The 27341-nt window shown below is 51.4% G+C and overlaps 2 protein-coding genes across 3 annotated transcripts; one reads left to right on the top strand and one right to left on the bottom strand.

Annotated features, from left to right (window-relative positions):
- LOC122369027 (protein SMG5-like) lies at positions 1-26247 on the bottom strand. Of its 2 annotated transcripts, XM_043343390.1 has the most exons (18): positions 26179-26247; positions 25786-25903; positions 18985-19077; positions 15371-15500; positions 14419-14581; positions 13548-13711; positions 12863-13042; positions 12278-12403; positions 11283-11445; positions 10659-10874; positions 10000-10194; positions 6760-6909; positions 6334-6509; positions 5839-6000; positions 3838-4051; positions 2886-3057; positions 1700-1854; positions 1-1266 (listed from the first exon to the last, which is right to left on the bottom strand). In XM_043343390.1, exons 2-18 carry the CDS (start codon positions 25839-25841, stop codon positions 1199-1201), a joined length of 2583 nt encoding a protein of 860 aa, XP_043199325.1. In that variant the 5' UTR covers positions 25842-25903; positions 26179-26247; the 3' UTR covers positions 1-1198. The 2 variants fall into 2 exon arrangements, with proteins under 2 accessions (XP_043199325.1, XP_043199324.1); XM_043343389.1 differs by having other exon boundaries at positions 25786-26240.
- LOC122369028 (microfibril-associated glycoprotein 4-like) lies at positions 19959-21154 on the top strand. The gene has a single exon (XM_043343391.1). It carries the CDS (start codon positions 20067-20069, stop codon positions 21099-21101), a length of 1035 nt encoding a protein of 344 aa, XP_043199326.1. The 5' UTR covers positions 19959-20066; the 3' UTR covers positions 21102-21154.
- Positions 26248-27341: the final 1094 nt, after the last annotated feature.

Genomic DNA, 27341 nt, shown 5'->3' with positions numbered 1-27341 from the left:
CTGGCCAATTTCTCTTTTATTTCGAACCAATGCAAACAAGATTACCCGTATAATTTGAACGGACTTCCAATCACAAACCCATGACTAATTTGAAACGAAATCAAAGACACCTGAACACAGAATCGTTGCTAACGTTAACTCCACCTCAAACACGGAACTTAATTTATGGGCGACTCGAAAATAAGACAGCAGAAAGACGCCGACCACATACAAACGGATTTCAGTAACCAGAGTAAAACTCATTACAAACGGAAGAAACTCGCACGTTTTTAATCAAAGCATAGCGTTACAAGGATGTAAATAATAAATATGTAAGTTGTCTGCTGGTGCCTGATGTTTCTCAGCTCGCCAGCGAAGTTACAAAGATCTAAGTCGCAACTTTACGCACGTTAGGATTTCCAAAGCGTAGTTATGAAGAGTAGTTATGTAGCTCCAATAAAACAGCGGTTGCTCGTAGCAAGCAGAGAAAAGGTTTATCCATTGCGAGAGGGTAGGATATTTCGAGAAATGAAGCAGAGGCGACGAGGGGCACGGCAGACGCTTGGCTGGCAAACGAGTAATCAAAACAGAATGTCCCAAAACGCAGCTCGGTCGCGTAAAACGTGGGGCGGAAGTGGTCGGAAGGATGGCGGAATATTCAGCTGTGGCCTGTGACTGTGGGCAGCAGATTTAAAAACATAAAAGAGAGGATGGAGAGGGAAGGATATGATAGGATAGGCCAGGAATGAGAGCGAAAAGAAATGTAGGCGGGGACGCGGCCAGGGGAGAAGGAGGACAGAAGAGGATATGAAAACCGGAAAGAAAGAACGCTGCCGAGAGAGACAAGTCAGAGTCGAGTTAGATAGATGAAGAGACAAGGAGCGGCGAAGTCCAGAGCACCGGGGCAGGTTCGTCGCTCCCCGGTATCGCTGATCTCTGCCGCCATCGGGCGGGCGCCGCCCGACTCCTGACTGGAACGGGGCGGGCCCCGCACCGCGCTGACTCCGTCTGGGTGACTCGGACCGACTCAGCGCGACTCGGGCGACTCAGAGTCGCCGTCGGCTGTGCTGGACGCGGCTGACGGCTGTCCAGGCTGTCCGGCGACTGTCGGGTTGTCTGTCTGGCTGTGCAGACGCCTCGGACGGGCAGTCAGGCCGTCTTCAGGCGATGGCCGTGGTCTCTCAGAGTTTGATGTGTTTCAGTCGGTCGCCACAGTCCCTCAGCTGCGACCCTTGCTCGATAGCGCCCACTTGGAGTGAAACGCGGTGATCAGCTCGAAATGGATACCTGTCAGCGGACCGGGACAAGACGGGGGGGGGGGGGGGGGGGGCTCAGACGCCTGGTGAGGGGCACGGTCCCACTGGCGCCCGCATGGCAAACATCCTATCGGCATGGCAAACACTCTACATAGTACATACATGAGTCCACGGCATTGTAAATAAGACGCCGATACACTGACGCCGGATTATGTATACACACAAACCGCAATCCAACAAGCGTGAAATCATCCGCTATATAAAGAGCACTCTGCAACGAAACCGAACCACGGAAATTGCTTGGCGGTTGCTAGATCTAGGAGACTTCTGCCGTCAGTCTCTATATCTGCCCGGTCTTTAGGTTTGTAGCCTCTAATCCCTGGAGACTAGCAATGTCTCGCAGACAATATCTAGCTCCCAGGCCATAGAGCATGAAACCCGCCCCAGCGCGTGCCCTGGCCCACCTGCGGCCGAGGCGAGGCCCCGCGGACTGAAGTCCCGGCCCGTCGCTGCCTCCTCGCCGGCCACGAGCAGTGTGACGGACGGAGGGGCGCCAGGGTCCGGCGCCGGCACCGACCGACTCAGGTGGTTACAGCACTCGAGAATCTGGAAAAAGTGCCTGCCCACGCACGCAGAATACAGAGGATAGTGTCAGAGAAAATGGAGTGTCTGAGGGATAGGGAGTCAAATGTGGTCATTGTAGCGTAGCGTAGTCGTTCCGTTTCGATATCCCCACTTAAGCTAAATTACAGCATAAATATCTGAAAACAGGCCGGTCGAAGTGACGAAATCCTCCTCCAATTTCACGAAACTCACAGCTCACTCACTAACTTAACGGCACGGCAACATTAATATAAAGTTCAGTGACATAATATTCAGACCCGAGATGCGACATGCAATGGGTGATTTCCCAATTCCCATGCCTATCAAGTGCGACGGGCCGCCAACGGCGCCGCCACGTGGTCGAGTTAGGGGGCGTCGGGGGGGGGGGGGGCGTCAAGGGACAGACAGCCACACAGCCAGCGATAACGCCCCCGACGCTGCAGGCGTAGATAACCGCACGTGGTGCGAACACGTGCCCTGGCCACACCCTCGTGCAACTCACCACACGTTTTGCACTTTTCTGTACAATAAGCTCACCGTAGTTGATAACCGAGCATTGAGCGAGAGGGTCCCGCGAATTACGGAAAAAAACACTAAGAGGCCAAGCAGATAACCTCCCTTTTTCAAGAGATTCTACGACAACTGAATCTAGCTAGCATTAAATTTGGAGCTCAATGTCTTAACTTCAAACGTGACATCCGTCATCCCGTCCCAGTTCGTCATATTTGGGAAGTACACAGCCGCCGAAATAGATGTCGCTGAAACATAGCTTTCGCTCACATCGATATTCGCTTTACTCGAAAAGTCGTTCATATTGACAATCGTTGTAATGGCAGCCACTGAAAATGATTCGCTCTTATGCCGTTCGCTCAAATGACACGCTAAATCGCTCCCACCCGGTTTCTCGATGATGATGATTTCGGGATTTAGGGTGCCTGGATTACGGTAGTCATCTACGTCCATTGCTGATTGCACCGCTTGTCACACAGACGATCAAGTTCCTGTAAATCAATACTCCCCAATTCGAAAACCCCGACATTTCCTCACCACTGCTCCCTCTGTTTGCGGCGCGGGTACTTGACCATCTCGATGGAGGCCTTCTCGTTGGCTCTCTGCGGCCTCAGGAAGCGGTTACCGCGGCGGAACTGGGCCTCCAGCCAGCGGCTGGCTTCGCGAGAGCTGGAGCACCCCGCCTTACGTTCATCCAGCTCGTGGATCACTGCAGAATAGAGGGGAGTAAAGTCTGAATTTGGGCTTTTCGGGGGCTGAAATGCACCTGTCATAGGTGCTGATATAAATAGAGCAAACAGTGAGGAGAGTTTAGTGTCTCATGGCGCGCAGAGGCCCAAACAGGTCACAGGCAAACAACAGAGAGCTGCTATCATCTTCAAATACCATACGGATTAACAGTTCCGGGTAACCTGTACTGGCGGCAAACCACTCAACAAGTGTACACACATCACATCAAACATCAGCTCACTATGGGTTAGCTCATTGCACAAAGTCAACAATGTTGTCAGATATAGTCAGTTTCGCTCCACAAGATTGTCTTCCATCAGTCATCAAAAGAGGCCATAAGGAGAAAGTGAGGTTATCCTGTACATCACCAGGATAATCACACATTCCGACACCCCATTAAGACCCTCCCCCCACAACCAACCACCATTCCGTGTTTTCCATCCTCAGGATAGTCAAATCCTTCTCATCCACGCCTCAACTCCCCGCTCCGGGCTGGACGGGTAACTTTATCTCATGCGGGGTAGCCCCCCCCCCCCAGATAGGACCAAGCCCATAGCCGGGTGCGGTGAGTGCTGGGGGGGGGGGGGGGGGGGCTGGTCGGCCTGCCCACTGGATGAGCTCAGCCCCGGCGACTTACCAGGGTACTCACTCAGACCAATGTCTCCCCTATTACTATCATCATCCCGGTTCTGAAATGGTCTCAATAGACCAAAAGCTCCTAACCCAACAAATCAAACAAACCAAAACAAGCACAACCCACCTGCATTGGGCACGACGACCACAAACTGTCGGTCCTTGACCATCTGTTTGAGCTGCTCCAGGTGGTGGACCAGCGCGCCCGTGTCCACCACCACGTAAGGCGAGAAGCTGGCCTGGCCACCGCGCCGCGCGGTCCGTGAGCGCAGCGAGCGCACCTCGGAGCGCAGCCACTGCTCGGCCATGTTGGACATCAGCTGGCGCCGCCGCTCGCCACTCTGTGCGGGGGACGAGGGTTCGAGACTCAACGCGGGCGGTGGTGGTTGGCTTCTGACATCTTGCGGTAAGAGAATCGTCAGCAAAATCTTGACATTGAGTGTTTACTAAGTCAGGTAAGAAACGAATATGTAACCAGTATAACGCCTTATGGGGCGACTAACGGAGCGAGCGAGAGAGTGGGCCTTGCACGTGCGAAATTTCGAGGGGGTACCTCCAACTGACTTGTGCACGGCACCCTACTAACCGGTCTCTAGCGATGTGCCAAATTTGAGCACAATCGGCCCAGCCGTTCTCGAGATCTGGAAGCGGCACCCTGCACGTGCGCACGTGCAAAATGGGTCCCAACTGACTTGTGCACGGCACCCTACTAACTGGTCCCTAACCGTGTACCAAATTTGAGCGCCATCGGTCCAGCCGTTCTCGAGATCTGGAAACGACCCCTGCACGTGCGCACGTGCAGCAGCACCCCAACCTTAACACATGCAGATGAATTATCTGATGGAGACCTAACTGTGTACCGAGTTTCAATTCAATCGGCCCAACCGTTGTGCCGTTATTGAGGTTGCAATTTTGGGGGTTCTTAAAAAATGTCCAACTTTACCACGCGCCACGTGCGGTGGTTGGCAAGAACGCATGGTGGCCATCACACCACAGAACTTTTACGTCCAAGTGACATTCAGTAAAGAAGACCGCTTGTCAATCGGATGTCCCGTTCCTAAGATATTAGCTTTTGAAGAGCGTCCCCACGGCCGGCCGGCCGGCCGGCCGCTCATACTCAGAAATTTCCGTTAATCTAAGGAAAGACTCCGCTCGCTTCGCTCGCTCCGTAACTAGCCTTTAAACACTGATTGAAATCGAAAACAAATACTTACCAAGAACAGACAGCTGGAAATTCTGGTACACCCTAATTATACCCTAATCAGCTCCGAAACACTGCCTAAGACTCATGCAGAGCTCAGAATACGATTTTCTCCTATGAACATTTACCCCGGCAAACGGTCAGCAATAAGCAGACTGGTTTTTGATTCACCTTTTTTGGATCGATTCAATCATTGATTTATTTGATTTTTGTTTGATTCAATCACCGTTTGATTCCTTAAAAAAATTTGGTGAATCGATTCCTTTTGATTCAGAGAATCAAAAAACAATAAAAGGAATGATTCACGTTTGATTCAGCCAAATTTTTTTTGAATGATTCTTTTTTGATTCAATTAAAAAACAAAATATACAAAATATCAGGGATAGTATTGTATTTGTTGTGTTCTTTTTGTTGTCATGTAATGGCAGTAGTGTTAATATTTGTTGATAATGAACTATGTTCGTTCACTTCATTTTTTTTTTAAGTTCATGAATCATTAATTTTTTTTATTCAATCAACCCTGATTCCCAATGCGTTTGATTCAATCATGGCTTGTGAATCAAACAATCCTGACGGTGAATCAAACCTTTTTGATTCAACAAATTTTGTTTGATTCAATCCAATCGATTCAATCACAGATTAATCAAACACCAGTCTGGCAGTAAGCACCACTTCTAGCTCCCAGACCCTGCCGCCTGCCGTCAGCCGACCCGGCCCGGCCTAACCTCACCTCCTGGTCCTCTCTGTATTCCATACGTGCGCTCCCCGCCCTGTGCTCCGTTTGTGTGCTCCGATTACAGCCTGGTCATCCTCTCTGTGTTCCGTACGCGTGCTCCCCACCCTCAGTGTTCCGCGGGTGTGCTCCCCGCCCTCAGTATTCCATTTATGTGCTCCCTACCCTGAGTTCCATCGGTGTGTTCCGCTCACCTCCTGGTCGTCCTTCAGAGCTCCGTTGGTGTGCTCCGCCGCTCCTGTGGCCGAGGAGGAGGACGTGTGGACGAACCTGCCGGCCACCTGGGTCACTCCCAGCTGGGGGACCAGCGTCAGCCACGAACAAAAGTCCACCAGCAGCTGGACACGCAGCAGCGCCTGCAGGAGCGACGGCACGTCAGAGCGAGGGTGCGAGGACGGGTGAATATCTAGTTCTACCTGCCAACTAGTCAGACAGGGTGGGCTTTTATGGTGAGGAGCAAGACGACGGAAATAACATCTTGACGTGGTTGCGAAAAAAGCTTACTGCTAACTTCAGATAAATAAAGTTTAAAGTTGTCATAAACCTCGACTTGAAGTTGTCCCTTAAATAGTTTGCGCTTTAAACTCTTAAAACGGCAAAAGGAAATCGCCTCAGATATCGCACAACTCATAACTTAATTGGACCTCACAGACACATCACCTGCTAGTTTATTTGCCACGCCACAGTACCTCCTCGGGCGGCGATAGTGTCTGCCGCAGCGGGTCGTTCCAGTCCATGTGCTGGTGCCGCGTGCCCAGCAGGTGGACGCCCCGCAGCAGACGGTCCTCCCATAGAGGGGTCGACTGCGCCAGGGAGGCCGGCGCCGCCGCCAGCTGACGGAGAAACTCGCCACGGGCGCCCTCCACTGTGGAAAGAGGGGGGGGGGACAGTGAGGAGTAGGGTGGTTGGTAGAGAGAGGAGGAATATGACTGGACGGAATCAAAACAATTTTGAGCTACTAGTTAGTTAGTGAGGGCTGCTCCACACCAACCTGACACGGAACATGATATACATAAAACAGAGCTTTCACTGCATCCCAAAATCAAATGACTGGAAAGAATCATCCCGTTTTATGGCCTCTTGAATGGTTGTATTGTATGCCTTTTTGCGCTCACCTCTGGTGTCGGTGGTGACCTCTGTGGTGACGGCGTTCACCAGCTGCACCAGGTGACGCCACAGCTCGGCACTACTCTCAGTGCACGAGCGTAGCACATCCTCGTTGGCACGCAGCCAGTCGCAGCAGATACGCAGAGGGACCAGCAAACCTGGAAATGTAGGAATGGAAATCAAAGACCGGGAGCAGCAGATACGTAAAGGGATCAGCAGGTCTGGGGAACGCGACGGTATATATCATAGACATAGGTGCTAGATACAGGTCATAGACAGGCCAGCTGATGGGAGCAGCACATATGCTGCTCCCATCATTCGAGGCATATGCATCATTCTTGGCATTCGAGGCATATGCATCTATATTCATCATCGACTGAAAGTTTCCAACGTACATTTTCCAGATTCAAGATTTAAAGAGCAACTTTGGGTACAATTGTGCTTGGAAAACAATGACGTGCTACTTGCCGGATGCATTTATCGCAGCCCCTCAGGCGACCCCCATCGAAGTGTTGATGATTTGTCTTGCTTACTCCAAAATGCGATTTCTCTCAAGCACACTCACCTGCTCATTGTTGGGGATTTTAACATTCCTCAGATTGACTGGGAAAACAACTTTTGCAGCGCATCTGAAGCACATTTTGCCAACAAGTTTTTGTCTGCCGTTCAGGATGCATTCCTGTTCCAGCATGTCACCAAGCCTACCAGATTTAGAGAGGGTTGTAGGCCTAGTATACTGGATTTGGTGTTTACAAATGATGAGAATATGATAACAAAGATCAAATATTGTCCTGGATTAGGAAGGAGTGATCATGTGCTACTGAAATGCGATATTGCCTGTTACAACAAAAAATGCTCTTCTGCCGGCTTGAAATGGAATTTTCACCGCGCTGACTTCACGGCCTTGCGTGTAAAACTACATGCAGTTGACTGGAGCTGTTTGTCAACCATGAGTGTAGACGCGGGTTACGAGTGGTTTAGGAGCAAACTTGAATCGCTGATGAGTGAGTGCATACCCAAAGCAAGAAACGTCAAGTCTAAAAAGAACGTTTACATGAATAGCCGTTCACTAAATCTCAAGAAGAAGAAGAAGAAGGTACTGTGGTCAGTGTACATGAGAACGCAAGACCCCATCGACTATAGCAGATATAAGATTTGCAGAAATAAGCTTAGGACATTGACTCGCCAGTTAAGGAAAGATTTTGAAGCTAAGATATCAGCAAACATGAAAGAAAACCCGAAGGCTTTTTGGAAATATGTGAACAGCCGCCGTAAAGTTAAATCAAGTATTGGTGATCTAAGAAACGACCAGGGCCAGCTTGTTAGCGAGGAAAAAGAGAAGGCCTCGCTCCTGAATGACGTCTTCTCAGGCGCATTCACTATTGAAAAAACGGATGTCGTGCCACAACTAGCAAACCGTTACACAGGGCCGCCGCTGATCGATATACCAGTCAACCTTTTCACAGTGAAGCAAAAGCTTAAAGCACTGAACCCCAATAGTGCCCCAGGAGCTGATGACATTCACCCCCGCGTTTTAAGGGAATTGAGTGGTCCTCTCTCCCTTCCCTTGACCTTACTGTTCCGAAAATCGCTTGAAACTGGGTCTATTCCTGCAGACTGGAAGCACGGTAAAGTCATACCAATCTTTAAGAAAGGTGAAAAGGAAGACCCAAGAAACTATAGACCTGTCAGCCTCACATCTGTTCCCTGTAAGATTCTCGAGTCGCTCATTCGTGATTGTTTAATGGACCATTTGCTGTCAAATGACCTGCTGTCCAAGGACCAACATGGCTTCCGCCCGAAGCGATCTTGTGATACGCAACTGCTTGACTCTATAGACTCATGGAGCCGTCTGTTGGAGGACAAGACGGAGGTCGAAGTGATTTACCTTGACTTCCGAAAGGCGTTCGACTCCGTCCCACACAAGAGACTGATAGGCAAGCTGCGCTGTTATGGTATTGGTGACCGAGTGTTGTCTTGGATTGAATCATTCCTGGAAGACAGAATGCAGCAAGTGTCCCTATATGGAAACCTGTCAGATTTGGTCCCTGTGCGCAGTGGTGTGCCCCAAGGCTCAGTGTTGGGCCCATTGCTCTTCTTGCTCTATGTCAATGACTTGCCAGATGCTGTCACTTCAAATGTGCGAATGTTCGCAGATGACACAAAGCTGTTCTCAGGCATCTCTTCTGAACATGATGTGCGGACATTGCAGGCAGACCTGAACGCCCTCGTGGAATGGTCTAGAACTTGGCAGCTGCCATTTAACGAGAATAAGTGCAAAGTGCTTCATGTTGGTGCAGCCAAGGACCACCACTCATTTCAAATGGGGTCGGACAGACTGACAAACATGTCAGTCGAGAGAGACCTGGGTGTGCAGGTCGACTCAATCTTGAAGTTTCGACAGCAAGCGTCTACGGCGGTCTTCAAAGCGTCTCAAGTTCTTGCGGTCATCCGCCGGTCCTTCGCCTTTTTAGATGAATTTACCCTGCCTCTTCTGTTCAAATCTCTCGTGCGGCCTCACCTGGAGTTCAGCAGTCTTGTTTGGGGTCCGTTCAATAGAGCTGATCAGAAGGCAGTTGAAAGGGTTCAAAGAAGAGCCACCCGGTTAGTGGTGAGCATCCGCCACCTTCCATATCCTGAAAGGCTGAAGAGACTGAAGCTCCCGTCACTGTACTATCGGCGTAGACGCATGGATATGATTCACGCATACAAGATGCTGCACGGCCACGTTGATACTGATCCTTCAGAGCTTCTGGCAACGAATCCTGAAAGGCGAACTCGGGGTCACACACTTAAACTACGGAAGCCTCGTGCAACCTGCCGTGCCAGACTGAATTCATTTTCTGTGCGGTGTATTAACGATTGGAACGGGCTTCCAGCAGAAATTGTACATTCGCCCTCAGTCAACGTCTTTAAGAACAGGCTGGATGCACACTGGGAGTCGATCTGGTACTCCACTCCTGTAACAGACTGAGTACTAAGTGAAGTTATGGAAATCGGCGAGAACGGGCCCTACAGGACATCGTGCCTCTTGCCCCGATAACACGAAGATGAAGATGAAGATGAAGATGCAGCGGCACCACCAGAAGACCTGGAGAATGCATACATGCGAGGTCACGTCAACCGTATAATTAATTACAATTATTATTTTCCAAGAGACTGCGCAGGGATAGTGCCTTTAGGTGTCAATTCACTACCTCACTACCGACCACCCCAGCTCAACGTCCACCACCCGTAGCGCCGCCTACCTTCGTCTTTGAGCACGGCAGTGAGTTCGGCGGCGCCGGGCCGGCCGCCGGCAGACCCGGGCCGCTCGTCCCCCTCAGAGTCAGATCCGGCCGAGCACAGCGAGTCCGAGTCGGAATCGGAGTCGTCACTGAGACCCGGCAGGGAGAGCTGCGACAGCTGAGTCATCTGGGAGAGCAGCGGCGGCTCCTCCTCGTCTGCCGGAAGGGGTAGGTAAGGGGAGGGGTTAGACAGTCCTCAGCGGGACGGGTGGATAAGGGAAAGGTATTGGACAGGGCTGAACAGGCTCCTCGTCTGCCAGATGGGTGGGCGAAGGTGATGGATTAGGTTAAGGAGTGAAGGACACGGGTCAGCGCTAATTTTTGGAATATGCCAGGAGGCGAGCCATGGCTTTCGTAGGCCCGGGCGGACTAATAACTGGACAGAGGAATAGCGGACGTGTGAACAGATACACTTTGGAATGAATACAACTTCGATATACTATAAGAAAGCAAATCCATCATATAGAGAGGCATTTAACAAAAGTATTCAGTATCAAGACAACACCTTTTTAAAGATAAACACCCAATGATCAGTATAACCAGGCTCAATCACCGCCCCCCCCCGTACCATTACCAGTAAGCCTCCCATACAGTCCTGTGCCCCTCCTCCCCTCACTCACCCTCGCTATCATCATCCGGCGCTCGGCGCCTACGACTACGCTTCCCACGCCGCTCCCTGCCGCCGCCCGGTCTCTGGGCGGGGGCGGGGGCGGGTGGCTCGGCAGCGGCCGCCAGCGCCGGGAAGCGCGCCGTCAGTCGGGAGGAGACGGTGCGCACCAGACAGCTGAAGGCGGCCAGCAGGAAGGCGCGCAGCCCAGAGGCGGCGGCCGCGTCCTCTGAGGGAGGGCAGGGAGGGATAAGCAAAAACTATGGAAACATCGTTAGCATAAGGCATTCACGTTGACAGGTGATAAATGAGTAAATGACAACTGCACTTTAAACCAATGACAATGCACAATTAATGCAGCAGCTGTTTGACTTTTCTCTGGGTGTTGAGCGACACAGGATGCTTATGACTACAATGAACATATCGTCATATCGTAAGTTTTCGAGAAAGCGGAAGAAAATAACGCCTTTCAAAGACAGCCTAGTAGTCGGTAACGCACATCATCACCCACCGACCAATAAGCCGAGGATAGCCGGTCCTTCAGTGCTAGCCTAACAGAACCCATCCGGTGCTCAACCCCAGACGGCGCAGCGCCCCCCTGCCGGCACCGCCCGGCACACAGGGCGGTCCTGCCCACCTTTGAGCGTCTGCAGGGCCAGGATGACCACCACGACCATGAGGAGGACGGTGCGCGAGTCGAGCGCGGTGCCGTCCAGCGGCTGGCCGTTGATGGACACTACGCCGCCGTCCGAGGGAGGGTGGAGACAGAAACTGAGCCACTGGAGTGTCTCCTGACAGAGCTGCCGGACGGAGGGTACGCGGTCACTGGACGAGGTGGGCCATGGAAGGGGGGGGGGGGAGCTAGGGGAGGGAGACATTGAGTGGGGATGGATCGAGAGTCTCCTGACAGAGCTGTCGGACGGAGGATACACAGTCACTGGCCTGGGTGGGTTATAGAAGTGAGAACTATGGGAGCTATACATTGGGCCGGCTTACATCAGGCAGGTGGAAGGTTAGAGGTAACGATATTAAATGAGAACATATGTTTGAACGACGGGTGGGAGGTCGAACAGCAATACGCATAGTACCACGGTATCGTTAAAGCAAAATCCAAAGCTGGATGACGTTACAAAACGGTCAGACATGGCAGGGTTCAGCTGTGTATCTGTCACTTGACCATCTACAGCACCCCACCGTTCTCACAGTGCCGCTCCCGCGGCAGGTCACAGCAGCACTCCAGCACAACAGTATCAACCCCGCTATCGCCTCGAGCCTACCCTTAGTACCTACATGCAGGGCTGCGGAGTCGGAGTCGGAGTCGGAGTCGATTTTAGAAACCCGAGCCGGAGTCGGAGTCGGAGTCACCGAAAATCTGTCGACTCCGCAGCCCTGCTAGGCCTGCGGAGTCGGAGTCGGGAGTTGGAGTCGGTCGGAGTCGACAATTCTGCCCGGAGTCGGAGTCGGAGCTGGTTTTTGAAAGCCGGAGTCGGAGTCGGAGTCGGAGTCGCCGAAAATCCATCGACTCCGCAGCCCTGCCTACATGCGTTCCACGCCTCACCATCCCTTAACCGGGACCTAACAATAGACAAATTAACGCACCCCGCCCCGCTTTCAGTCTGCGCTCGGACCTACCCGGACAAATCGGTGCTGTTTGGCGCCCTCCATCAACGTGGCTCCGTAGATGACGTCCAGGAAGCTGATGATGAGGCGACGCCGCGCCGGCACCTCGCTGTTACCGTGCTCCATCTCCAACTCCACCTGGTGGCAGCGTAAGTGGTTAGAGCGGGCATCTCAATCTCCACCTGATATCAGCGTAAGAGTTAGAGCGGGCATCTCCAACTCCACCTGGTGGCAGCTGCGTAAGAGTTAGAGTTTTGTTTGCTTATTGGGGCTTTAGGGCGCGCCGACTGCAAGGTCATTTTGCTCCCATATAAGAGTTAGAGCGGGCATATCCAACTCCATTCGGTCTTGTTAACACCCACAGAGTGAATGCAAATCATATGACACATTTTGCTTCTCCTGGCCCATCTTAGAGACACGAACATAACGCTCCACACTTGGTCATGAAGAACAGCCCGAAACCCAAAAGTTATACAGAACGCTGCACCACAAACTTAGTATCTACAAAGCCAAACCAGCCCACTACCCATCAGTGCCTCCCTACCCACCCCCTCCCACATGCCCCTCTCGCAGTACTGTTTGTTAATTGTTACCCACCCTGCGATTGTGGTTCTTCTCGAGCAGTTTGCGCAGGTTGACCTGACCTCCATCGAACGGCTCGTCACAGGTCATACAGCGCAGGTAATGGTAGGCGGCCTGCAGCCCGTGAGTGGCAGAGCCAGCCAGCGTACCCAGTTGGTTGTGGGGCCGGCCGACTGACGGCGACAGCAGCACCGCCTGGCGGCAGAGGCGAGAGTTAGTGGCGGTAACTGGGGAGGCAGGAAGTGGCTCTGGGGAGGCAGGAAAAGAAAGTGGCTCTGGGGAGTAGAGTTTCTGTTGAAACTCTACTCTGTAGAGTTTCTACAGAGTTTCTACAGAGTTTCTACAGTTTCTACAGAGGGAAGTGGCTAACGATACCGATAGACACAGGAAGGCGGAGGCTCAGCAATGCCATTACATCGCGTCAGTGCAATACCCACTGCATGGAATCGAATTCAACAAAGTCACAAACATGGAATATTAACCACCCACGTTCAAGAGGCAAAATGAGACACCTAATTTATCGGCCAAGAAGCATATCGATGACCATATAATTCCGTATCAATAAGCAACGATTCCAAGATGTTTTGACTCAGTCAGGTTCACTACTCCGTGCCACAGAGTTTCAGCTGCCGAGCACACACCAGCAGAGCCCGTGGTCATCAGTATCTCACAAAGACCTGAGCTCCCTCCCGCACCTTACCTGATTGTAGTAGCGCGCCGCCAGCGTCGGCGGGTAGTCCCCGAGCCTCAGCTCGGACAGATAGCGGGCCAGGTCACCGAGGTTGGTCAGTATCCGCTGCAGGGCCGCCTGGCCCCAGTCGGTGACTGTTCCGGCAGCGTCTGACGGGCGGACCGTCACCGTCTCTGGGGGGAGGTGAGCGGTTATCGAGAGGGGCAGGAGATATTGAAAGTGGAGACACACGGGCTGTTTGTTTATTGGAGCTTAAGGGCCGGCCGACTTGACACATATGGTTGAACACAAGGGTTGAAAGCGGGCACACGGGGTCGGAGGGCAGGCATACGGGGTTCCAAAGGCAGGAGCCAGATGCACAGTGCACATAGTAAAGTCACAGGCCATAACCATTAGCCAGCCAGTGTAGCGCCAGTTAAACAATCTGCGTTCGGAAATTCCAGCGCCAGTCATTCCCTTTCCGTTAATACCAACTGCATCAGATTCACTCCGCAGTAGCATAACAATAAACTTGGGCCAGCCCTCTTCCTCACCAGTTTAGTTGTTTGATTGTTTGAGTCAGCCCTGCCCTGCTTCAGCAGCCGGTGCAGGCTCGCCCCAACGCCCCAATTTCGTCATCCCTGGCCTCCCCAGTAACCTAACCCTGGGTCAGGTCTTCCCTACCTCCGCGGCGGGCACAGAGCCCCTACCCCGTCCCCTCACCCTGGGTCAGTCCGGCCGACCCCATCCCCCTAGTTTCCTAACCCTGGGTCAGTCCAGTAGGCCCAGCCTTAGCCGCCCTTCCCCTCACCCTGGGTCAGTCCAGCAGGCCCAGCCTTACCCGCCCTTCCCCTCGCCCCTGAGTCAGTCCGGCCGGCTGGTTCATTCCCCCTCCCCTCACCCTGAGTCAGTCCAGCCGGCTGGCAGAGCGGCAGGTCGGTCCGCTGGTCGGCACACACTCCCAGCTGGGTCTGCAGGCTGGTCACCAGCTGCTGGTAGCTGCCCAGACCGGCCAGCAGGTGGCTGGCCAGCAGCGCCGTGTCCAGCGCGCCCAGCGGCACCGTCTGCAGGTAGGAGCGGCACAGAGAAATAGATCAGAGATAGAGTCACGCCAGCGAGGCCAGCGGCACCGTCTACCGGGTAGGAGCAGCACAGATAAATGGACCAGAGGGGAGACACGCCAGCGAGGCCAGCGGTACCAGCTGCAAGTAAGAGTGACACAGAACAATGGATCAGACACGGAGACACGTCAGCCGGCGGCCGGGGGTAAAGCGGTAGGAGCGTCCCAGAGTGGTGGATCAGACGGGGAAGCGGCGCCAGTGGACAGGCTGAGCACACCAGCGGCGGACTGTCGCAGTAAGTTTGAATTAAATTTTAAAACAGCTCGAATGTTCAAATGGACGAACTGACAGAGGCGGGAGGGGCCGACGCCAGACCAACACGCAGAGCGTATTGCGTAGGCTTGTTGCGCAGCACCTCTACCGTCCGATTGGGCAATTCCGGATAACAAGAGAATACGATGCCACACTTGCCCATGAAAGTGGGACAACCTGTTTCGAGAGGAACTAGGAGGCACACGGGAAGCATTGGAAATAAGTACGGGGGGGGGGAGGGGGTCACAATTCCGCCACAACGGTGACCAAGAATCGACACTAAAGTGAACACTAGAAATCCACCAAAAAAGAAAATGTTGGCCAAATCATTAACTAGCAAGGGTTCAATAATAAACTAACAGTAACAAATATATCTAAAAAATAATAATTGCGTGTACCACAGACTCAACTCCCACACGACCAGACCACACCCCATTTACACGGCACCCCCGTCCCCAGTCCCCCTCTATGACTCCTTACCTGTCCGGTCTGTTTGGCCAAGCTGTAGGGCTCATAGTGGACCTTCCTCCAGAGCAGCTCCTCGGCTCGTCGGCCGCTCTCCTCCGGGTCGGTGATCAGCAGGTGTTCGCAGAGCTCGCGCAGCCGCAGCCTGGGGAAGTGAGGAACAGGAACACAAAGCGGTCACAACACCGTCACACAACGGTCCACAGCGCCCACATATAGTCAGAGCTCGCGCAGCCGCAGCCTGGCGAACCGAGCGACAGGAACACACAGCGGTCACATATGTCAGACTTCAGAGCTCGCGCAGCCGCAGCCTGCGACGCCCGAGCATCAGTCACACACAGAGGTCACATACAGTGGCACCAGTGGTACAGTGGTATGTGGCATACAGTGTCATAAAGTGGTACCCGAGATATCACTCAGAGATTATACACCATACAGCCGACCGAAACACATATAAAGGACACAAAAGTCACGGATAAATCACACAGGTGAGACCGCACACAACTGAGATGTCACACAAGGTCAACGGACAGGTCTCACAACAGTTACAGTTGCTACGCAGATACAACAGAATACCGACAGTTGTTGCTCCCAAAAGGGCCACGGTGATAAACAAAGAAAAAAAGAAGCAAAGAAACACAGAAGACCTCTAAAACAGAGCACAATTAAACAATAGCTATACATTTACGTTGCCACAAAAACGTGATTAGCAGTCATAAATTGATTAAAAATAGTCAAATCCAGGCAAAGGGCTAGCGATCTTAAATGGAAATAGTTCTTTGACTGGGGTGAGAATGTTCAATGGATAAAGCGTCTCGTCCTGCAGTTCAGTTGGCAGAGCGTTGGACTTCCGGTGACGGTATCCCGGGTACAAGTCTAAACGGCGCTCGATAAACATATAAACCTTGTCACGGGGATAGTCCGCGGTTGATGGGAGCAGTCGCAGCCATTTATGTATTACATCAACAGACACTCCACACATGGTTGTGGCTATTCTGTGCCTTAAGTAAGATAGATAAAACAAAGTGTCAATGAGGTTTGAGGGATGTCACGCAACATGTACACAGCATACATACACGCACACACCGCTCATGCACACACGGTCGTAAAAGCTACTGCAGTACCAGCGACTTGGCAGCGCGCTTAAAAGCAGACGGGCCCAGAGCTCGGGTCTCGATTGGTAGGCGGTTGAGAAGCGTCATAGCTCGGTAACTAAAAGATCGCTGTCCGGTCACGGTTCGGAAAGCCGGCGGCCGAAGACGCCCGTCCTGTCTAGTTGGCCGGTCACAATTGCGCGCGTCGGAAAAGCACTGGAAGAGTGAGGCCAGTTCGGACGGCTCTCCACTGACAAGTATCTTGTGAGCTGCAGTCAAGGTATACAAATCATGCATTTGCCGCGGCACCATAAAACACAACTGATTTCGCGCTCGAGAGATGTGAACAAATTTCCTAAGACCGGTCACTACACGCGCTGCAAAATTGACAACCTTGAGCATCCGAGCATCGTTCGCCGCGGATCCGTTCCCGTAAACTGTGATGCAGTAAGATACTCGCGAAAGCACCAAACTCTGAACTATTGAGAGCAGAGCCCTCTGCGGGAGGAAATGTCTCAGGTGACGGAGACCGATCAGGATGCCGATGCACTTGTGAACGATATCGGTCACATGTGCTTCCCAAGTCAGATGTTTGTCAAAAATAACGCCGAGATTTTTAGCAGTGCGGCTCTCCTGAACGGTCTCCCCACCGATCCGTACGCTGACAGGAGGGAGGTGCCGGGTGTTCTGTCTGGTACCAAGGAGAAGGAGTTCAGTTTTGGAAGCGTTGAGTTTCAGACCATGAGCATGGAACCATGAAGACAGGGATGCAAGGATGGTCTCCATGCGTTGGATGAGGGATGGGAGATTGGATTTGCCGTCGGATATTAGGATTTGGGTATCGTCGGCGTACTGGATCACATGGGCGTCCGGCGCGTGCAGACTGAGGTCATTAGCGAAGATGGTGAACAGGAGAGGACCGAGGACGGATCCCTGGAACACTCCCATGGTGTTAGGAAGGGGCTTTGAAACCACTCTACGACCGGAAGGACTGGAGATAGAGACTGACTGAGAATGACCGGAAAGGTAAGCGGAAACCAAGTGGGATCTATGTTGTACAGTTCTAGCTTGGAAAGGAGTAGATGATGTGGGATGACATCAAAACATTTGCTAAGGTCCAGGAGACATAGGAGTGAGATATGACCATGATCCATGTTGGAAAGGATACGATTTGTGACAGATAGTAGAGCGGTTTCAGTGGAATGATGAGGACGGAAGCCGTGCTGGGATGAGGATAGGAGGTGATTGTGAGACATGTAGGCAAGCAGCTGGCTCTGCACCACACGCTCAACAATCTTGGCCATGACAGGTACAATGGAAATAGGACGGTAATTGGAGGTCATGGCAGGATCACCGGATTTGAAAATAGGGAACACCAGGGAGTGTTTCCAGGTTTGGGGGAAGTCACAGGAGGTAAGGCATGTGTTGATAATGTGGAGAAGGATGGGACTTATGGCGTCAAAACAGAGGAGTAGGATGCGGATGCAGATGCCATCAGACCCACACGCACCGGAGCGCCTCATGGAGAACATAACCTCCCGCAAGCCGGCAAGGGTTGTGCCCGCCACCCGAAACCCACACGCACCCACGCGGGGCAGACGGCACGGGACATCAGGCGGCGGACCGAGGCCAGCCAGGCTAGCGGCTACACGTGGTCCCACACTCACAAAATGCTCGTTCATCTCGTCCGGTGTAGCGGCGGGGAGGTTGCGCGCGCCGTCCCTCTTCCCTGTCAGAATGGGTCGGATACTGCGGTACAGGGAGCCGCTCCCTCGAGTACGCAGACTCTCCTCGATACCCGCACAGCAGTCACGACGGATGGCTGACCTGACCTGCCTATCCAGATCGCGGAAGGCCGGCGATTTGCCCTCGCGACGCAACACTCCCCGCCGCTGTGCCATCAGGTCGACGGTGGCACGGGTCACAGGTGGCGCGTTCGGGTTCCTGATAGTAATACATTTGATTGGAGCATGCTTGTCAATGATCGGAACTAAAACGGAAAGAAAATGAGACCACTTATCACACACGGAAACGGAATTAAAAACCCTAGACCAGTCAGCGAAGTACAAGTCATGCAACAAACGCGTACGGTCGACATCCTTCAATTTGCGAGTGGGGATACGACAGGGCTTTGGACGACATCTCGTAAACTTTAAAAGTGATCGGACAAAACAATGAGGACTAAAAGCGCATCTAAAAACTCTTATTTTCTTAACACCGTCGCCCGCATTGGAAATCACAACGTCGAGCAAAGAACCTGATGAGAATGTGGGTTGTGAGACGAATTGAAACAGATGAAAAGCTTCAAGCATGTCAGCCAGGCGAGCTCGGCCGGCGTTAGTCATAGAGTCAAGCATATTGAAGCATTTAACGTCGTTGCAGTTGGAAAAAAGTTCAGCAATAATTTAACCGCTCTGCAAAACATCTACACCATAACCATCCATTCACAGCACAGCAGGACAAAACAGAGCACACAATCGCAGAGAATGAGACCGTTTACTGTTGGTTGGAAGCTGTTTTCCCGCACGTACTGACCTGAGGACGTTGTTGCTGGGGCTGAAGATTTCGGGGACGGTGCCGGCCTTTCGCAGATTTTCGTCCAGACGGCGAGCCAGCTCCGCCGCTGAACTGAAAACAACAGAGTTGGATGGGTCAGGGATAGCACAGGACACAGAGGTCAGCATTGCAACCGAATACCGATTACATTACCCAGCACTGGGGCCAGGGCAGGTAGCAGAGAGGGCAAGGGCATTATTCCACGGGCGTGCATTGTTTTAGCGGCGAGTGATGTAGGGATATGGGCGAGACCAAGTAACGTAAGGGCAGACGAGAAAGTCTAAGGACGGGACACGGTGTCAAAGGCAAGTTTGAGCCTTTGAAACATTTTAAGACGCCATATGGAAGGTATGAATCAAATATGTACAGCACTGACGTTTCCCACAATGCACTGTCCGGCATTGTTGCAACTTGGAAAAATAAACGAAAAACGAAACAGAAGAAAAATGTATCAAAATATCGACCACTTCCAGCACCTTTGCAGAAACTCGTCCCTTTTAGAAGGGTGCTCAGTTGACAATGAACTTCATGGCGGACGGATGTGCCACTTTCAGCGACCAGCGTCACACCAGATATCAGACCCGTCCCTGGGATATGTCATGTGCAGCTGCAGCTGCACATAACACATAATCCATTTCGTCGCAGTGCAAAACTACACAAACCAGCCCAGACGCGCACAGTCGCGGGGGAGGGGGCTGCATAACTTAGACGATGACCACTGTTCAGAAACAGATGTCCTAAACCTCTCGAAGTTTCGAAGTTACAGTGTAAACCAATCGCTAGGTAACGAGCCAGTCTATCATCCATGGATTGAGTGATCCATGGAGATACATTGCTGACGCTTACAAAGTCCAGCGCAGCTACCAAAGTGCCCGGTTGCCAGCTGAACTTACGACATCGCCCGTGTTTTCGAATCATATAAATATACGAAGGATGACTACATATACGGTACCCATATACAAAGCCGGTCAGTCAAGCACAGAGAGTCAGTTTGCGATCCGCCGCACTAGTGCGATAGTCACCTATCACCGCCCCCGTCAGCGCTGTAATTGCTACCGACCATGGGTCACCGGTCGCTCTTACAGTTGGTAATCGGCGTGTTGCTGACACTCCTGCTCGCCGCGCCGCCGGGCGCGTGGTGTTCTGACGCCGCCCCGGGCGAGGACGCCACCCTGGTCGGCACGCTGGACCAGCTGTGGACGTTTCTGGAGCGGGTGGAGCGCAAGGTGTCGATCTCCGTCTCCAAGGAGGTGAGCGCCCGCCTGGATGGTCTCCAGACCCGGCTGAAGGGCCACGTGAACAGCATGACTAAGCGTCTTGACGGACAGGAGGAGCAGATCGGCCGACTGGGGGCACAGCTCGGAAACCTCTCCGAACGGGTGGACGACGCGTCTCGACAGGGGAGTGTCTCGCCAGTTGTCAGCCAGAAATTCCCTCGGGACTGCAGTGACCTGCCGGCGGGCACCGCCAGCGGCGCCCACCTGCTGCAGCCGGGTCTGGACCGGTCCGTGCCGCCCACCCCGGCCTTCTGTGACCTGGAGTCGGACGGCGGCGGCTGGACCGTCGTCCAGCGGCGCGACGACATCCCCCCGCGGGAGGACTTCTACCGCGGCTGGCAGGACTACAAGCAGGGCTTCGGCGAGTTCGATGGAGAGTTCTGGTGGGGCCTCGAGAGCCTGTGGAGGATGACGTCACCGAGAGACCGCCGCTACGAGCTGCGAGTCGACCTCTGGGACTTTGACGGCAGCACGAGACACGCCGTCTACAGCAACTTCCGCGTCGCCTCCGAGATCCAGGGCTACGCTCTGACCATCGGCAACTACACGGGTGACGCCGGAGACAGCCTCAGCTTCCACAGGGGGATGCAGTTCACCACGAATGACGTGGACAACGATATTCACGAAGCCAACAACTGCGCGCACAGCCACGAAGGCGCCTGGTGGTACAAAAACTGTCATCGTTCGAATCTGAACGGCCGCTACCTGGGGAGAATGACCCCAAGCAAGGCAAATGGTGTCTCCTGGTTCGATTGGAGAGGTCACGACTATTCCCTGAAAACAGTGACCATGAAAATACGACCAACCAAACCACTGTAAAACGTGCGACAATGCAGGGCCTTTGGTAATAAATGACAATGCTAATGCTTCAATTGCAGTGATATTGTTCACAGTTCATACATCAATTTGACATGTTTGCTGAACATTTGAGCGAAACCCGTTGTTATTTTTGCGGAAAGGACGTTTTAGTGACGTCACATCACGCCATTTTCGCTTTAAAAATGCAACACTTCAAACGCGGCCAACATCCTCAGTCTTTAAGATATCAGGACGTAACAAAAAAACATGTAGGACGCATTTCTACTTTGTCATTCAAACGGCTATCTCGGGCCAAAAAAGATTAGATTTTACGATATATGAGACTGTAAAGTCATACTTAAACCCTGAACCCAGGTATATTAATGATAATAAATCGTTTAGCGGACTGACTCTGGATGTAAAGAAGTTATTTTTCCCTGTACTTTATTCGCTTTTCGCTTATAAGTTGTCTGCGTGTCCGTCAGCCTTATGTGTCTTAATGCGCCGGCACGGCGCCGCGTATCGACGTGAAATTTGGTGACCACAAATACCCACAGTCAGTCCGCTAAACGATTTATTATCATTAGATTTTACCCCAAAATTTTCTTCAAAAAACTAATTGTTTTTGGAAAATCATTATAAATTCCAAAATTTTGCTTTTATAAAAAAAAAAACGGAGCAAATATTACAGAAGTAGTATCTGTGCACCTACAATCCAATTTTTGGAAGAATCGGTTTAAAAATGTAGGAGTTATTCAATTTTGGATGACGTCACGGCTCACAACATTTTCATAAAATCAAATCTGTGGAAGTTGTAGATCTCGTACGGGAACGAAAATAGCACCATTCGATTCGCCATGAAAACTGCATCGGATAGGCATCTTTTGGGCCTTAACAATCAATTTCAAAATTTGACCTCTCACCTCGTTTGATCTGACTTCGACCTGCAATTAATCCAAATGTGGTCCATATCAATAATTGAGTGTGCCCATTGAATGCTATGAATAAAATGACCCATAAAACATGTGTCGTACATGTCCTATTCTATATTTTGCTTTTGGTGACCTGACCTTGACGTTGAACTTTGCATGACATTGTATGCACTGAATCTTGTCTTGGTAGCCTACGAACCGAACACATTAACCCTCGCCGGCACAGGCCATTTTACGTCCTTCGACGGCACAGGGGGGGGGGGGGGGTACGACCCCCCTCGCGTTTGGCCCCTGATTGAGCTAGAGCTTCGCGGAAAAAACAAGCGTGTTGCCCGTGACGAGAGGAATCTGATGATAAATAACTTTAAGGTCCTAGGTCATCAGTTGACCTTCCAGGTCAGGTTAATGACCCAAAAGTCGGGAAAATCGGGACCTGTTGGAACGTCGTAAAGTGAGGCTGCAATGAGGTTTTTCGGGGTGCTGATCAAGTGATCACGCATATCATGTTAGTTTTGATCACAGATGATGTCTTCATGCCTTAAGGCCAGATCGGGTCAGGTCAGGTCAGGTCAACCAGTAAGGGTCCTGCCGGGTATACGTAGTAGGTACGTGTCAACCGCCTCTGACAGCTTCGTTACATGTTACGAAAGCACCAAAACTACTTCACAAATGTTCAAATGGTTGCTAAATTCGAATTCAGCTCTTAAAACTAGCCTAGAAACATACATAACTCGAAAATGAGAACCGAGGTCATCATAGGTCAATGGCCTGACCTGACCTTCAGGTGACCTTGGCATCCACCCTACTGCATGAAGGCAGCATCAAATCACATGTTTGAACGCTTGAAACCACGAAAAGACTGCAAACGCGCGGCTAATGCGAGCCGACATACGCCGAATCGCGATTCCGGCCAAACATGGTCTCAAAAAGGTAACAGGTCAAAGGTCGTTTGGGTCAGGGTCATGAAATTTTCAGGGAAGGTGTAAAATTGATCATCGCAAGGGTACTGAAAGTTTTGTCACGATCGGCAGCTTTTTACGTGAGTTATTTGCCAAAAACCTTAGGGGGGATGCATCAACCCCCCTGTGCCGGCGAGGGTTAGGGATAATCAATCTCAAGCCATTCCTCGCCAACTGCGCTACAAAGTCGATAATGCAGAAACTTGCATTTTGCACCCTTGATCTGACCTTGAATTCACCTCTGACCTACTAACCGATTTTTTTTTCGGCACCATAGCTCCGTCTTGTTGAGAGCTCTCGATTGCCGCTTTCCTCGTCTTTCTACGACCATCGCGATGGTCGGTTCGGAAGTTAGACAAAGGGGGGGGGGGGGCTGAATACGCTCCCATCCACCAAGCAGGGCGCGTAGTGTTGAATAGCTGATGTCTAGCCCGATCTATCTGCCAATGATTTAAATTCATTCTTTGTAATTTTATCTGCCGGTCCTCGTGTCGCTGACGAGATCCGAGCCAAAAACCCAACCACCGATTTGGACGTGCGTTTCACCCGTGTCGGCGCTTGCATTTTTTTTTAAACTCCGTGAGATCATACTTGTGGAGCTCGAGCGGATTACTTTCAGCATGCGTAGCTCCTTGTAGCTCCGACAATGTATGCGTTCGCGTGCTGAAAGTCGGATTCCCCGCTGTTGGTGGTGTCATCTTGCATATTATCAATGCCTACCTAAACATCCCCGATTCATGGGAAACATTCCATAGTTCATCCTCTGTTGAAGTCCGGCAATCCTTCAGACCCCGCAAACTTCCGGCAATTCCTGTAATCATGAAAGTAGTTGAACGCATTGTCCATCAGTAGCTCTACGTCTACTTCTCTCATAATCACCTCCTGGCATCCTCTGAGCACGGCTCCCGCCCTCCGCACTCCACGGAAACCGCGCTGCTGTCCGTCACTGAACAACACATCCTGGCCGCCACCGATGGGGGGATTTGGCAATGCTATGCCTTCTCGATCTAAGTAAATGTTTCAACGTGATCGACCACGATCTTCTGCAGTGGCGGCGGAACACCTTCAATTAAGGGGGGAGGGGGCACCTCCGACTTTTGGTCCCATTCTTTCCATGCAACGCTCATAGGACTAATGTTAAAATGTCAAAATCAAAGGGGGGCACGGTGCCCCCCTCCGTTCCGCCGCCTATGGTCTTCTGACGCAAAAACTGATGTTGCACGGCATCGAAATTTCCTGGTTCGCCGCCTTTCTTCATGACCACACTCAGAGCGTGTCCTTGAAGGATGGGCCCGGACGTAGAGTGCTGTCTCGGCCTCTTTCTAATGTCATGGGTGTTTTCCAAGGCTCTGCATTAGGGCCGCTGCTTTTTACCATCTTTAACAGTCTACCACCACAGCTGTAGTAGCTGCCTCCCAACCGCTTAATCAGCTCTGTTAAAGCAATCAAGTACCTAGGTATTGGTAATATGCAAGATGACACCACCAAAACGGCGCGAGCAATTTTGCGCTGAAATTTCTGTGTGATTTGCGCCAAAAGTAAGGTGCCCATTTGTGCGAAAATTAAGCCCTTTTTATATAAAGCACATGTGCACATCTACCGATCAAGGCTATATGAACCAGACTGTTCCGGGTCCGGGTCCCAATACCTCAGCAGTCTTAGCGCACTATAGCTTCATGCCGTTAAACAAAGCTGGAGCCGTGATTTCCGGAGCCACAAATTTGTGCCGATGTTAATATCGGCGGAGCAGTGTGCTCGAGGCTGGCGGGAGTCAGCGAGGGCCGGGCAGCAGAACAGCATGTGCTCAGGCACATCACCCTCTTCTCGGCACACGGCGCAGAGCGCCGCGGGGCACCGCTTGTCTGGGCACTGCTGGCACGCCGCGGAGTGGAGACAGCCGATTCGGTGCCGTATTGGAGCGAGCGGTCCCAGTGGCCCGCCCTCATCTCGTGCACCGAAACGGCATCCTCTCGGTCCTCTCCGGGGATAGGGAGCGGCGGCGTGCTCTCGACGAGTGGCTTGAATAGTGATTCTGAGCAGTTGTCACGCTCTGCGCCGCACAGGGCGATGCGAGGCCGTACAGTGAACCGCCCTGGTCAGCGAGTGGGCGTTTGAGGGCAGGGCGGCCGCCTGTTTTGCCAGGTCGTCCGCGCTTTCATTTCATTTCATTTCATTGATTTCCCTCGATACCGCAGTGGGCAGGAACCCACTGCGGTATTAACGACGCTTGGCGATGTTCAACAAGGTCTTCTTTACCTATCTCCATGCCGAGGGTTGAGGCCTCACCTGGGCGCCCGCTTCTCCACTGAGTTCGAGCGGCTCACCAGTTCGAGCACGCGGCGACCGGGGTGGGGACGTCTCGTCCCGAAACCTCTCCAGAGCCGCCCGCGGGGCGAATCTGCTGCTAGATCGACCGAAAAATTCGTCCGCCACCATGCGCTGAATTCGGTGCAGGCGAAGTTACACCGGACGTGCGCTGAAAATTTCGGCGCAATCCCGCCACTACGCCGGACATATTCGGCATAACATGTTTTTTCCAGTCTGGGTCGAATTCGCATGGTCTGTGTGGTCAACCAGTGAAAGCCCAAGCAACTTCATAAAAATATAAAAAACTGGAAGCATGCTGATGAAAAAAAGCAGCCAGACATTTCGGGCCAAACAGTGCTGTTGGCAATATGCTGCACGACTAGACTGAGATCGTGTGGTAACAGTAAGATAACAATTTACAGTTGGTTAGTTGAGGCTGAAAACCTCTTCTATCTGATTTTTCTGCACCAGTGACTCGAAACAAAAATAAAATCAGATTCAACTTACCTTAAACTTCGTTTCCTTCCATCAGAGTCACATGAATTTTTCAAAATACTTTTCATAGCTTATCACATTTTCAGTCTCACAAAAAGCCCTACTATCGGTGCCGATCCAGCAGTTATTACTGCAATAACAAAGTGATTTGAATTAAAACACACCTCAACTTCCAGCTACACACACGGCACACGGCCTTGCACTCTAATTAATTTAAATGATCATGTTCTCCCAAATATGCTGACAGATGTACACGCAAACTGGAAGTACGTCATAGACTGGATATTTCATAAACGCACCTCAGCAATATTCAAGAAAATGCAGATAATCAGTTTTTAAAAAGTGTTTCAACAAGAACAAAATTAATATAAAAAAGAAAGGGAAGGTAGCCAATATTTTTATTACTTTTTAGTTATTCCTCCAGTTCTGTGTTCAAATTCCAATTAGTCTCAAGAAAAAGAACAAGCTGGTTATGGCGCATTTGCGCCAATTGATCAATTTTATCCAATAGCAAGCTGCTACTAAAAAATATACAATGATTTTCATTAAAACTCACACACTTTTACATACCAACTTTCAAATAACCACAAGTAACAGTCGCAAAAAAAGTCACTTCTGCCCCTGCTGCGCAGAAGTGACTAGGTCAGCCTCCAGCTAGCCACAAGCCCAGGAGTCTGTGTGTGTTATACACAAATGCTGACCAGTTCGTGAGTAAGCGGGATGACATGTGCATGCTCATCTGTAATGACGAGCCTGATCTGATTATGGTAACAGAGACAATTCCCAAGGCCCAAAAAGTTCCCATAGCCCCCGCTCTCCTCAACATACCTGGGTACACACTCTACACCAATTTCTCGCTATCATCTCCTAATCTTGGATGCAGCGGCATAAGAGGAGTATGCATCTACGCAGCTAATTATCTCAGGGTGTCAGAAGTCTCTCTCAGCTCATCGTCAGTGGAACATGTGTGGCTTAGACTGTCACTGATTGGGAGTGACTGTCTGCTGCTGGGATGTGTTTACCGCAGTCCGTCAAGATCTGATGAAGAGCATGCCACTCACCTGGGTCAGCTCATTCGACACACTGAAAAAATTTTTACTCACTTTTCTGAGTAATGACTGAGTTGCCATTTTGTCCAATGGTAAAACTCACTCTAAATCCGCGTACTCAGGTAAAACTCAGGGCGGAACGCAGGTAAAACTCGGGCAAAACTCATTGCAAGTGAGTAGCATGTGAGTAACAAAGTGAGTTGCCATTTTGTCCGATGGTAAAACTCAGATAAAATTCAGTAAGTACTCATGCGTAACTCATGTCCTACTCAGACAACTCAGGCCAAACTCAGGTATTAGTAAGTCATTACTCATGAAAAACTAGGAAGTAACTCACATGTAACTCAGCTGGTACTAATGTATAACTCAGGTGGTAGTACGGCCATAACTCAGTTGGAACTCATCGGTTATTCAGTGAAAACTAGGGCTGTACTCAGGACGTACTCACGTCGATAACTCATACGATACTCGGGTGTTACTCAGGCGCCGCCTGAAACGGCTGATCTGATTCGTTTTATA

This window comes from Amphibalanus amphitrite, unplaced genomic scaffold (assembly GCF_019059575.1).
Source record: "Amphibalanus amphitrite isolate SeventyFive unplaced genomic scaffold, NRLGWU_Aamphi_draft 000999F_arrow, whole genome shotgun sequence".
NCBI lineage: Eukaryota > Metazoa > Arthropoda > Thecostraca > Balanomorpha > Balanidae > Amphibalanus > Amphibalanus amphitrite.
The sequence above is the reverse complement of the archived record's forward strand: the minus strand, read 5'-3'. Positions and strand labels throughout refer to the sequence as shown.

Bases quoted from the DNA above. Each gene is read 5' to 3' on its own strand.
- LOC122369028 (XM_043343391.1), top strand. From the start codon at position 20,067: ATGGGTCACCGGTCGCTCTTACAGTTGGTAATCGGCGTGTTGCTGACA.
- LOC122369027 (XM_043343390.1), bottom strand. From the start codon at position 25,841: ATGAAAAGTATTTTGAAAAATTCATGTGACTCTGATGGAAGGAAACGA. The intron at 11,446-12,277 runs GTAGGTCCGAGC...TCCGTCCGGCAG, and splicing joins AACAGCACCGATTTGTCCGG to CTCTGTCAGGAGACACTCCA. The intron at 6,001-6,333 runs GTACTGTGGCGT...TCGCTCCTGCAG, and splicing joins CACTATCGCCGCCCGAGGAG to GCGCTGCTGCGTGTCCAGCT.